Below are 13,612 nucleotides of genomic sequence, written 5' to 3'. Positions count from 1 at the left end.
CATACTTACAGTAATAAATAAGAGCAATAATTTTGTCCAGTGGGGCAATTTAAAAAATGCTTTATTTTTGAGAACATTCTTTATGGGATCAGATTGGAAGCTCTCTTGTGTTTGTTTTGTTTTCCCTTCAGCGTGTGGTGGGGATCTCCAAGGCCCCTCTGGAACATTCACTTCTCCCAACTACCGGAGCCCTAACCCTCATGGCTGGATGTGTGAGTGGAGAATCACCGTGCAGGAAGGGAGGAGGGTCACCCTCACCTTTGACAGCCTGAGGCTGGAAGCCCATCCATTGTGCAGCAGTGAGCATGTGACCGTAAGTGTCCCCTGCAGCCAGGGATGTTATAGTCCATTGTTTAAGGAGCTTATTGACCCCGTAAATCACAGTCAGAAAACTAGGTCAGGAATATTCCCCTGCGTGCAACTGTATCTCACACAAGTTCTAAGTGTTTTAGATGAAACAAAGTCACAATAAATGTTGGCCAAAATATTTGTAAAAGCTGTTTTAGGAGACAGTTATCTCAGCCTATGTCAGGGTCATGGGCAGGATAAATTTTAAAGCAAATGATCATTACATATGGAAAACCTGTGTAAACAGAAAAGTTAGGACTTTGGGTAGCAAATAACTAACTGGGACTAGAGCGACAGAACAAGCCACCACCAAAAGTTTTAAGCAGATGGGTGGTCCTGCCTAATTATTGTTTGCTGGCAGATGTCCTGAGGTTGCCAAGCCCAGCTTTGAGGTTAAGAAAGCAAATGAAGTCCCTGAGTGTAAACTGTGAAATGACACATATATGTATGTATACTATATTAACTATAGATGAATATTAGTATATTTCTCCACCCAACTTTCCCTTTCTCCAGTCTTTGTTATCTCACTAAATAACTGTTCTAGACTTGTGGTTGCTCAGGTCCAAAGCCTTGATGTCTGTTTTAAAGTCCTTTCTCTCTCACCTGATACTGCATCCATAAGCAAGTCTTGTTCGCTGCATCTTTATAAGAAATCCAGAAACTAACTACTTCTCCTTACATCCACAACCACCACCGTCACTACTCATTCAGATTTATTTCAATAACTTCCACTTGGTCTCCCTACTTTCACCCTTGTCTCTCTGCATCTCAACACAGCAGCCCGTGTGATGAGTTTAAACCTAAATCAGGCCATGTTGCTTTCCTTGAAAATCATCTAATGACCTTTTATCTCACTTGGAGGGAAATCCGTAGTCTTCACGATGGCCCAACTGGCTGTACGTTATCTGCTGCCCCTTCCTTCTCTTATCCATGTTCTTATTTCAAATTCCCCTCCTCTCCAGCCACCCTGGCCTCCTTTCTGTTCCTTGATTTGGGCTACCATGTCTGTGTAACCGCTTCCCATGTACTGTTGCCTCTGCCTGGAATGCTCCTTCTCGCTTGTTCACGCCCTTGGTCCATTCAGGGGTCTGCTCAGATGACTAGATCTGAGAAGCCTTCCCTAAGTACCTTCATTAAATAGACCCCACCCCACTCTGGCCTGGTCCTTTTCTTGCATTACTGGTTTCACAGCACTTCACAACAGCTCACAGTCCACGTATTTATTTGTTTGTATATTGTCTGCTGCCCAGACTAGAATGTAAGCGCAGCTCACAGGGATGTGCACTTAGCTTCGTTCCCTGATGAATCCCCAGTGCCTCACTCATAAGAAACACAGCAATTGCTGAATCAATCAATAGTTAAAGGACTGTCACGTTCCTTTTTAAAAATGAGCCACCTTTGTTTTCATTTCATTGTCTCCTGCTGGATAGTGAATTTCAAAAATATGAAACATCGCTGTATGTTACTCTGTTTGTATCGCCCTAAAATAATCATATTCAAACTTCGGATTTTGCTTCTTAGATCTAATATCTGAAGGACCAAAATGTTGTCTTCTGTCAAATATTGAGAATTATGGAGCCCAGCGTCTTTTCTCTTATTTGAAAGCCAGGAAATTTTGGACCAAGCTTGCTTATTTTTGAAGGAACATTCTTCCTCTTGTTGAAGGAATAATACAGAAACAAGAATGAAGTAGAAAAAAATTTAACCACTCCCACTATACCATATTTTGAAGCATTTTCTTATGTACTTAGGTGACAGAAATTCATTTCTATACTAATTTTCATCAATTTTTTCTCAATATAAATACAGTGAATGCTATCGAATAATTTTTGTAGAGCTGAGAAAATAAAAAAACATAAAAATACTTGGAATCCCACACAACCATTACTAAAATTTTGAGGTTTATGCTAAAAGTCTTTTTTCCTTTGAGATCATATTGAAACATAATCATTAGAAATCTTACCAGCAGAGTATTCACATGCCCTACAGGAAAGATAATTAGAAGAGTCATAGTTTCAAAGCTCAAATAATAAAAGAAAATGTACAGCATCAACCACAAATTCTAAATCATGTCCTGCTTGTCATTTCCCCATCTCCGAATAATAAATGCCAAAGGCACCCTTTTCTACTCTTTCAGCTACATCTTTTGATATTTATGTCATTATTTCAAAATAATATTCCTATGCTCCTACTTCTTCTTTTTTTTTTTTTTTGTCTTAGACATTATCCACATCCAACTGTGGAAGATGAGGATTTAACTGTCTTCAAAAACCACCCCAGGATCACCACAAATGTACATGGGGGTACTCACAACTCAATTACCACCCCAACTACCTCCCCAAATACTCCTGTCACCGATTTTGTTTAAATTGTTACTCAGGGTTTACATTAATATGACTATGAAAACATCAGTCCCACTTAAATGAAGTATTGTGCTCTGGTAGCATTTGCTTTTGATTTTCCAAGTAATAATTGTGTCCTGTTTTACACTTTCATAGTTTTGTGTGTGTGTTGTTTTCTATGTTCAGTTCAGTTCAGTTGCTCAGTTGTGTCCGACTCTTTGTGACCCCATGGACTGCAGCATGCCAGGCCTCCCTGTCCATCACCAACTCCTGGAGCCTACTCAAACTCATGTCCATCAAGTCGGTGATGCCATCAAACCACCTCATCCTCTGTTGTCCCTTCTCCTCCCGCCTTCAATCTTTCCCAGCATTAGGATTTTTTCCAATGAGTCGGTTCTTCACATCAAGTGGCCAAAGTATTGGAATTTCAACTTCAGCATCAGTCCTTCCAATGAATATTCAGGACTCATTTCCTTTAGGATGGACTGATTTGATATCCTTGCAGTCCAATGGACTCTCAAGAGTCTTCTCCAACACCACAGTTCAAAAACATCAGTTCTTCGGTGCTTAGCTTCATTTATAGTCCAACCCTCACATGCATACATGACTATTGGAAAAACCAGAGCTTTGACTAGACAGACCTTTGTTGGCAAAGTAACATCTCTGCTTTTTAATATGTGTCTAGGTTGGTCATAGCTTTTCTTCCAGGGAGCAAGTGTCTTTTAATTTCATGGCTGCAGTCACCATCTGTAGTGATTTTGGAGCCAAAGAAAATAGTCTGCCACCATTTCCACTGTTTCCCCATCTATTTCCCATGAAGTGATGGGACCAGATGCCGTGATCTTCATTTTCTGAATGTTGAGCTTTAAGCCAACTTTTTCACTCTCCTCTTTCACTTTCATCAAGAGGCTCTTTAGTTCTTTTTCACTTTCTGCCATAAGGGTCGTGTCATCTGCATATCTGAGGTTATTGATATTTCTCCCGGCAGTCTTGGTTCCAGCTTGTGCTTCATCCAGCCCGGCATTTCGCATGATATACTCTGGATATGTTAAATAAGCAGGGTGGCAATATACAGCCTTGACATACTCCTTTCCAGATTTGGAACCAGTCTGTTGTTCCATGTCCAGTTCTAACTGTTGCTTTGGACCTGCATACAGATTTGTCAGGAGGCAGGTCATGGTCTGGTATTCCCATCTCTTTAAGAATTTTCCGCAGTTTGTTGTGATCCACAGAGTCAAAGGCTTTTTAGTCACTAATTCTTCCACACATTCCACACTCCAGGTGTATATCCCCACTTTATACGATAAAACACTTCTATTGGCTCCATTCATTTTCCTTAGAAATATCTTCCTTGAGCCTTTGCCCATCAGCTGCAAGTCTGATTCCTACTGCCATGCCCACATTTCCTTTCATCTTCTTATTTGCAAGTTTCTTCATGCATCTCCTGGACAGGATACCTGGCTTTATGATAATGAGCGTTTCCCATTCTTGGTTAATTTCCTCTTTGAGGTAAGGCTCATGCTCTTGTGGCTCTCTAAGGACATAGGCATGGGTGACAAAGTTCTTGAGTACATGTGTATCTGTAATTATTTATATTCTATCCTTGTTCTTTAGACTGTATTATGTATATCAAATATATTAATCATAATTTTGAAACGTTTTATTGCTCTTTTGGGAGTCAGTCTCCTTCAAGTCCCTCTTTCCTATTACATTGGTCTCTGACTTTTACATTGGATGTTTGCCTAAATGTCTACTGACCCTTGACTCTTCATTCCTATTTAAGTATTAAGTGCTAAAAGGCAATGGGAAGCTCTCTGTGTGTGATTGGAGCCATCAACTTCTGGGCTTCATGGCTGGGGGGCTGGGGGGGTCCTGGGGGGTGGGAAGGGGGTGACCAAGGGGGTTTCTGATTGTTAAACAGGGGAAACCACAAATGTCATATTACAGGTCTTCTCCACCCCCTCACCCCTGAGGTTAAGCATCAAAGAATCACTTTCAGAATAAATTTCTGAATCTTTAATACAATGTCCACATTCCTTTCTTTGAAATACATTTTTTTATGAGTTGCATGCTTGTGTTGTTTCCTCTTCATTCTGCTCCAAACAACAGGATGTGGCTTGTCTTCTATTTATCCTTTATTTGCTTGAGAACTTGACTGAAAGAAAGAAAGGAAGGAAGGAAGGAGGTAGGGACTCTTCCTGAGATCTACAGGTTGCTCAAGGGTGGCTTTGAGCAAGCCACTTCCAGAACAATACCTCATGCAGTAACCTAAGCATACCATTCCTCCAGACCAGCTGCGGGTCTCACGCTGTGCCCGGATGGAGAAGTGGGAAAGCCACACCATCCCGTGTGCAGAATAATGAGCCGAATACCCCATTGAATTCCTGTTTTTAGCGCATTTTATGTCCTGAATTTCACATACTTACTTCATACCTCACTGTTTTCCAAGAGTTTTAGTTTCTCAGTTCAAAGAGGAATAGAGGAGGAATGTGGAAACAGCCGTCTTGTTCCTCCTAAAAGCAGGGGTTTGCATGATAAATGATGCCTCACAATTCTTAGTCACTATGATTTTACACTCAGGGCAGATGCTGGGGAAGAGACAAAGGCCATTGATCATAGTTTTGCACATATTATCCTTGTAGTTGCAAATAATACCTTTTGATTCTGACAATGTGTTGCCCATTCCTGTTTTTAGAATTATTGAAATACCTCTCTCCTGTTTCCTATGCATTGTTTGGTGGTTTGGAATCAGAGGCATAATTTGAATCCCAGTTTTATTATTACTGGCTCTTTATACTGCGGCAAGTGGTATTATCTTTCTGAATTCTGGTGTCTTAACCTGGAAAACAGGGGTAATATATTGTGTCTGAGAGGTTAGTTTGCTAATTTGATAAGGTAATCCAAGGGGTTATTAGTAGAGTCTGGCATGCTGTTTGTGCTCAATAAATGATAAGAAATGTTGGGTCCATTCCTACAAGCTGGAAGACACTTTAAACCAGAAGCCCCCAAAGAGCTACATTTGATGATCAGTTACAGTAGACAGAAAAGCATACAGCTTTTGTATGGAATACAGTATCCACTTCCATAGCTCTTAATGTCATATTCAGCCTCATTATTCCTAATTGTAAGCCACTCCAATCCTTTTTAAAAGCAGAACTGTCACTCACTCTTTCATTTACTGTTTAGTTACTTCTAGATCTTTCTTGAGCTATCCTAGATATCCACTTGGTTTTGGACAGAAGTGGAAGAATATTTTGCCAATTATCATAACCATGTGCATAACTGGAGTTGTTTAATATTTTGGAGTCCACAATATTCAAATCCATTTTTAAAAGTTCAAACTTGCAAAAAAGTTGACGCTTTGAATGCATAAGTAATTAGGAAAGAACTATTATATTGAGATTGATTTTTTAAAATCACTTTTCAAGGCATTTAAAAATATTTGAGTTCTTCTATACTTCAGTTCATCAGAGACTAACCTGTAAACCCTCTTTGCCGATGTCAAAGGTCCTGATGCATTGCTAAGAAAAACTGCTCCCCAGTGAACTCTGTGAACTAAGACGTGAGCATGTTAGCATAGCTGCTTTACATTTTGAGCACAGATTCCAGTTGCAAAGAGCACAGCAGTCTTTTGTTTGTCACTATGTGGCAGGAGGGCATGACTGCAATGCTTCCATTTTCGTGCAATGACCCTGAGGGCACAAAATGCGCTGCGGGTGATGCGGTGGCTTGTGACCCTGGGTCAAGTGCCCATATTGTGAAATAATTCATTTTAGCTCAGAGTTTCCTTAGAAAGAAGCATGTCTAGGCTGGGAACATAAACTCCTAGGAAATACTCAGTAAGATGGGCTATGTCTAAAAGTTAAACTGTTTTTCTCAACAGGTATTTAATGGCATTAGAAGTAACTCACCCCAGCTGGAGAAACTGTGCAGGAGCATGAATGGCAGCAATGAAATCGAATCTTCAGGAAATACAATGAAGGTCGTTTATTTCACGGACGGGTCCAGGCCATACGGCGGCTTCATTGCCTCCTACACATCCAATGAAGATGCAGGTAATAGCAGCTGCTACGAATACACCGGTGTTACAGTCCACATGGCAAGTGCCCTGTAGCTGCTGCCAACAGCAGCGGAGTCATCCGTGTTCCCCTCAGAGATCAGGGTTACACCTAGAATCTTCCATGAAAGACAAACATAACCAGATAGAAAATCCAACCAAAAAGCCCAAAAATAAGACAAAAGCTTCTAGTTTTGGAAAGAAAACTGCTATTGTGAATTGGAAAAGTTAAAAAAATGCTGTTAGGAGAGCTTCCAGCTGAGTCCCATGCAGTGTCACCATTATAGACGACTGCCAGGCCCACAGCCCTTGGTCAGTTCTCTGTTCTGGAAAAGGACAGAGATCTCTTGGAAGGTAGCTTACTCCCAGAGGGTAACTAATGCAACTGAAGACAGATTGTATGGCTTCTGAGTCATCCATCTATCCAGATATAGACTTCCAGCATACGTGAATGTGGGGTTCACATATGATATGGGATATTTAAAATTAAGCAAGATAATGGCCTTTCTACTGTAAATATCCTCCTACTTTCTGGATTGGTGTTATTATCTAGGAACTTTAAACTTTAGGAAGACTGGAATTGAATTAAAAAAAAACTTTATTTCATTGATACAAAGAATATTCATTCCCTTTTAAAAGGAGCAAATTCATCACAATGCCAGTGTTAAATATTATCTGTTTTATTCAATTCAGTTCTCAGGTCAAGTGGAGGATTCCTAATCAGAAGCCATCAGGGCCACCATTATATTTGGATATTACTTTAAATGAAATATTAGTGAACAGTGGGCTCATATTAGAAGATACTGACTTAGCCAAACCTCACTTACCTAATCTACACCTTTAGGGAAATAAAGGAATTGCTTAATTCTGTGCATCTTTCTAAACCCACAGAAACAACTTCTGTAGTTGGTGTGATGAGCCAGCCCTTTGCCCACAACCCTGACTTCATCTGGAAAAACAAATCAAAGCAATAAAAAAAAAAAAGACTGCTGTGGTTATTATAGTTATTTTTTCCTGTCACATGTGTATCTTGTCCTATGGCGTGAGTCTGATGACTAGTCTTTGTTGCCTTCTGTTTCCTCAGTGTGTGGTGGTTCCCTTACAAGCTTCCCTAAAGGAAACTTTACTTCTCCTGGCTATGACGGAGTCAGTAATTATTCAAGAAACCTAAACTGCGAGTGGATGCTCAGCAACCCCAATCAGGGCAACTCCTCCATTTACATTCATTTTGAGGATTTTTATCTAGAAACTCACCAAGACTGTCAATCAGATGTCCTTGAGTTCCGAGTAGGTGAGTCCAGTCAAGGAACACGTTCTCCCATTCATATCTACAACTTTCTCCTTTTGCCTGGAGTCCAGTGACCTCCCAATGAAGGGAGTCAAAAAGAAAGTTACATAAATGACACCCGGTGCGTTGTTCTGCTCAGGTAATGCCGATGGGCTTCTGATATGGAGACTTTGTGGATCTTCAAAACCTAGCATGCCATTGGTAATGTCTGTATGTAACATCCAGAAGAACACTGTTCAGACAAAACCATCATTCTGCATGTGTCCAGCTGAGGACAATATTGCCCATAAACGGAATGAGATGGATCAGTGTTGACAGCTAGACCCTAGGTTTTTAAGGTTTTTACCAATTGTGTCTCTGTTTAAATATATGCTAAAAAATAATTATGAAGACATGAATTGGAGCAAAATGGTGCCTAGGATAAAGAGGTCCATACCGAAAAAACCATTCTTTTTCACCGTGTTTGAGGCCCTCTTTCCTTTGTAGTCAAGAAAGAAAGAGGATTTGTGAAATGTCTGCTGCTAAACCAGAATTTAAATGTGCATCAGTGAATAACTTGAAATGTTTTTTTATTATTATTACTTATTCTGATTGAATTTGTTGAATTATTTTTCGTAAGTTATATAAATGACACTCAGTGCGTTGTTCTGCTCAGATAATGCCGATGGGCTTCTGATATGGAGACTTTGTGGATCTTCAAAACCTAGAATGCCATTGGTTATCCCTTATCCAGAGGTATGGATACACTTTGTCACCAATGAGCGTGTAGAACATGTTGGATTCCATGCACAGTATTCCTTTACAGGTAAGACTGATGATAAGCTCTCCAACTCTAGTGCTAAAACAATACATAAATTTGTAAATGATATTTTCCAGAAAGATCTTACATGTATTTTGTTAGATTTATTTCTAGGTTTATTTGTTGGTTTTATTGGTAATGTCAATCAGACATTTTTATTTATACTTTCTACCCAGTTCTTTTTTTTCAGACAACTCAAAATAATGTTTTACTTGGCATCACAATTAAACAGAAAACTAGCAAGGATATATAAGGCCTGAACAACCGACTTAACCTGACATCTACAGAACACTTCCAGCAACAACAGTGGAATACATGCTCTTTTCAAGGGCACGTGTAACTTTCTCCAGGGCAGACAATATAGCCAGTTCTTATAAGCAAACAGTTGACTGGGGAAAGGAGTGAGATTTCTTATCCACTCAGTCAACCAGGTTGCCAATTGGTTCTTCTTCATCAGATTGAAAGAAAAGCATCAGACATCTGGAAGCATTACTATTTCTGTGGAACATCATACCATACTATGCTTTCAAAATGTATTTTTGTAAATTAGAAAATTTTTTTCTAACTTCTTCAACTTTCTGTGCTAATGTATACTCTGATAGCTGACTACAGTATGTGTGTTTATTGTCAAATGACAAAATGTTTAGTTATGGTACTGGTCATATTCTTCAAGCTTACATGTGTTTTCATGGGCTGAGTGTTTTTGAGAAAGCCAGTGTTCTTTACATTGTCCCTAGTGCATTTGTTGTCAGGCGCATTTATTGCATTTATTCTATGCTCATCCAAGTTTTTACCATTTTTGGTTCATACATCTTCCTTCTCCTTTGTATCAAACTTGAGCCCACCTTCATTGTGTGATTCCATCTAATTAACACTATATAAGATTCTGTTTGTTTCTAATCTTCCATCTTTTTACTTTTTACTTTCACTTTTACTTTGCTTTCATCTAATTTCATCTATTTATCCATTTATTGCCCCTTTTTAAAAATCATAAAGTACAGTGGCTATAAGCAGTATTTACTTTGGCTTTACAGAATTTTGTGGGTTTTTTCCTATCTTATTGAGAAGTTTACAAATCTAATTTCAGACTGTGGTGGAATACAGATAGGTGACAGTGGAGTGATCTCAAGCCCCAACTATCCAGCTGCGTATGACAGCTTGACCCACTGTTCTTGGCTGTTGGAAGCCCCACAAGGCCACACCATCAATGTGAGTACTAATGAGTGGGTGAAATATCAATACTTCTGAAACTACAATAAAAGTACTGTGTCCTGGGTGGAGACAGAGTTTTTTTTTTTTTTTTTTTTTAATAAGCAAGTGATTAGAATAGGCTTTAATTCTGCCATCAAATCATTTTCTCCCTAAAATTCTCTGATTGGAGTACATTCATTGACATCTACACATTTACAATTAATGAAGGATGAAATATATTCCATTCTTTTTCAAGCACAGGAGAAGCTTTCTGTAGAAGACCATTCTCCATCTGGAATAGAGATGCTTTCATGTTCTTAATATAAGCTGCCATCCCAGCCCAGGGGACTGAATATGATCCTAATGACTCCCATTCTGGGAGAAATATTCACTCTCAAAATTTCCAAGAGAAACTTCCATAAGAAAAAGTAGAGAAGGGCAAGGAGAATGAAAGAAGATATGTAAATACAAAATTATATAAATTAAAATGAAAGGATGCAGAAGAACTTCAGTCTAACTCTACATAGACAGGCTCATTTACAACTCAGAGTGTTTTCTCATTTCTTCTCTTTTCTCCTGCAGCTGACATTCAGTGATTTTGACGTTGAAGCCCATGAAAACTGTGCCTGGGACTCGGTCACTGTGAGGAACGGTGGTTCTCCTGGATCACCCATCATAGGACACTACTGTGGAATTTTAAATCCAGGGACGATCCAGTCAGGTTCCAACCAGCTGGTGGTGATTTTTAATACAGACCATTCGATACAACATGGTGGATTTTATGCTACATGGAGCTCAGAGACTTTAGGTAAAAGAAATACTGTCTGCACTTACTGTCTTTTGTCATCAATGTAGTTTTAAAATTTACTAACTAATCCAACAAGTCTATATTTTGTACCTAATCTTTCAGAATAAATTCTAAATTTTTATGCTACACATGTCATCTCATGTAACAACCTTCTAAGGAAGACACACTATCGATCTACATTTTCTCCACTTGCATGGGTGGAAGCAGGATAAATGGGTTGATAAACTGCCCAAGTCGTGTAGCTGATAATCAGAAGATTTGAGATTTGAGTAAAGACAGCAGAGCCCAGAAACTTTGATTTAAATACTTCTACTATGTTGCCTCCATAGGCAAAAGGCCATGGCACAGCTTGGGAATCACAAGTAATAGAAAATATGTGCTGGAATCACAAGTAGTTTAAAGTATTCTGAGCTTGGAGGCAGGATGCAGAGTGGTGAGTTGAGGTCAGGAAAAGCTGTCATCCATGTCCTAAAGATCTCCTGGAAAAGGAAATGGCAACCCACTCCACTATTCTTGCTTGGAGAATCCCATGGACAGAGGAGCCTTGTGGGCTACAGTCTATGGGGTCGCGAGTCGGACGCAACTTAGAGACTAAACCACTACCACCGCATCCTGAAGAGCCTTGGCTTCTGAATTACCCCTCAAGCAATGGGGAGCTAGTTGAAGAGTTTTGAGCAGCAAAGTGACAAGATAACATTTGTGATTTAGAATGAATGCTCTGTGCAGGGCAAAACATAACAGATCTGATTTCAAAGGATTAATTGTTGTACCTGCAAACTATGAACTTCATGGAAATCCTCAGAAAATGTAAGATTTGCATTGGATACTTTTGTTAGGATCCCATCATAGCCTTGGAATATCAAAGAGGACAGTTATTTCTAGAAGAGTCAGGGGGTGATTAGGAAGCTCTTTGTGGAAAAGAGCTTTGATTCAAACTGTCCCTCAGTAACCCACTGGTTGCTGTTGGACTCGGAAGGGTGTTTGAGATGAACCCCTAGTTTCCCTAGGGTTTAAAAGCAAAAGATACAAAGAAAACTCTAACTTCATTTTGTTTTAAGTTCACATATTTTTCTTTCGTTGTCTCTTAAGAACATATTTTAAATATTACAAAATAATTCTAGGTTTTTCTTTCTTTTAATCCCTGTAATGTAATTTTCATCCATTGGCATTTCAGTGTGAATGAACCAGGTTGCTTAATGAAAAGTTTTCCCCTCCTCAAAATCGTTTTGTCCTGTTTAAGTTAGATTAAAATTACATGTTACATATGTATGTTAGAGTAAAATTGCAAATAAGTATAGACTTGCACTCTCATGTGTTTGTGGCAGTAAAAAACAAAGCTTGAGATTGTTGGGCCACAAATATTAATCCACCAGAGCCTCAAGGGGAGTAAAAATTATTGCTCTTGTTTGATGACAGAGTGGAAGTCTATTCTCTTTTTGGCATGGACTAATGGGATCAGGTGAGTTCAGTACAGGGGTAACCAAACAGTAACAACTGAAGGTTCCTGTGACTTCACTGACCTTACATTTGCTGACAGTCCTTGCTGTGGACCTGCCCCAAGGGTCAGAGACTCATATGTAAGGAGAGATGCCCTGACATCTCATTTAGAAATGTGTCTTCTCCAGAAGCCTTGGGTTTACCAAAATTGTTACATTCTTCACAAGGTGATGACTATTTCCATGACAATTTTTCAGGCTGTGGTGGAGTACTTCATTTGAACAATGGTACAATCAGATCCCCTCACTGGCCTCAGAATTTTCCCGAGAACAGCAGATGTTCCTGGACAGTCATTACACACCAAAGTAAACACTTGGAGATCAGCTTTGACAACAACTTCCTCATCCCCAGTGGGGATGGACAGTGTCAGAACAGCTTTGTGAAGGTCAGTGTGCTTGTGTATTTAATGGGAGCCAAGCTGGTTTCAGGAACGTAAACGTTTAGATTAGAAATGACTCATTGCTCTCAAAGTAGGAGAAGGACAATTTCACTGCTTGGATTTCTTGAATGAAAAAGTGAGAAACCTCAACCACTGGGAATTTAAAAAAACGCTTTTTTGGATCTTATATGTTCTGTCTCTGAGGGCCTGTACACCTTTTAGTGGAAAGAACATTGGCCTGGACTCCACCTCCCTTGCATTTACCGCCTGCATGTTCCTCTCTGAGCCAAGTAAACATCTGGGTTTTAAATCACTCAACTGTAAAATGAAGAGAATAACTCCTACTTTAGTAGGAATGTTTTTAGCATTAGAGGTGATATGATACAATAACATATATAGTACTCAATACTTGGAATATAAAAACTACTCAATGAGTAGAAGTGGCAGCTCTGGGGAGCCTTGGAGTTGGAGCTGCTCAGTATCTTGAAGGTGATGGTACAGTAAGTCCCCTATGTATGAATGAGTTCCATCTGAAGAGTGTGTTTATAGGTCCAATTTGTTCATTCATTACAGTTCAGTTCAGACACTCAGTCATGTCCGACTTCTCATAACCCCATGAACTGCAGCACGCCAGGCTTCCCTGTCCATCACCAACTCCTGGAGCTTACTCAAGCTCATGTCCATCGAGTCAGTGATGCCATCCAGCCATCTCATCCTCTGTCGTCCCTTCTCCTCCCGCCTTCCATCTTTCCCAGCATCAGGGTCTTTTCCAGTGAGTCAGTTCTTTGCACCAGGTGGCCCAAGTATTGGAGCTTCAGCTTCAGCATCAGTCCTTCCAATGAATATTCAAGACTGATTTCTTTTAGGATGGACTGGTTTGATATCCTTGCAGTCCAAGGGACT

General features: G+C 39.7%; 1 protein-coding gene across 3 annotated transcripts in view; it reads left to right on the top strand.

Moving 5' to 3' along the window:
* Positions 1-13,612, top strand: part of CUBN (cubilin) — a 290,799-nt gene that overhangs the window by 206,640 nt on the left and 70,547 nt on the right. For all 3 annotated transcript variants that reach the window (XM_070800876.1, XM_070800875.1, XM_070800877.1), the window contains 7 exons: positions 132-313; positions 6,574-6,745; positions 7,832-8,038; positions 8,691-8,840; positions 9,922-10,043; positions 10,608-10,833; positions 12,528-12,715. In XM_070800876.1, coding sequence (XP_070656977.1) covers positions 132-313; positions 6,574-6,745; positions 7,832-8,038; positions 8,691-8,840; positions 9,922-10,043; positions 10,608-10,833; positions 12,528-12,715 — 1,247 coding nt within the window. The remainder of the gene's footprint in view (positions 1-131; positions 314-6,573; positions 6,746-7,831; positions 8,039-8,690; positions 8,841-9,921; positions 10,044-10,607; positions 10,834-12,527; positions 12,716-13,612) is intronic.

Source organism: Bos indicus, chromosome 13, assembly GCF_029378745.1.
Source record: "Bos indicus isolate NIAB-ARS_2022 breed Sahiwal x Tharparkar chromosome 13, NIAB-ARS_B.indTharparkar_mat_pri_1.0, whole genome shotgun sequence".
NCBI lineage: Eukaryota > Metazoa > Chordata > Mammalia > Artiodactyla > Bovidae > Bos > Bos indicus.
The sequence above is the reverse complement of the archived record's forward strand: the minus strand, read 5'-3'. Positions and strand labels throughout refer to the sequence as shown.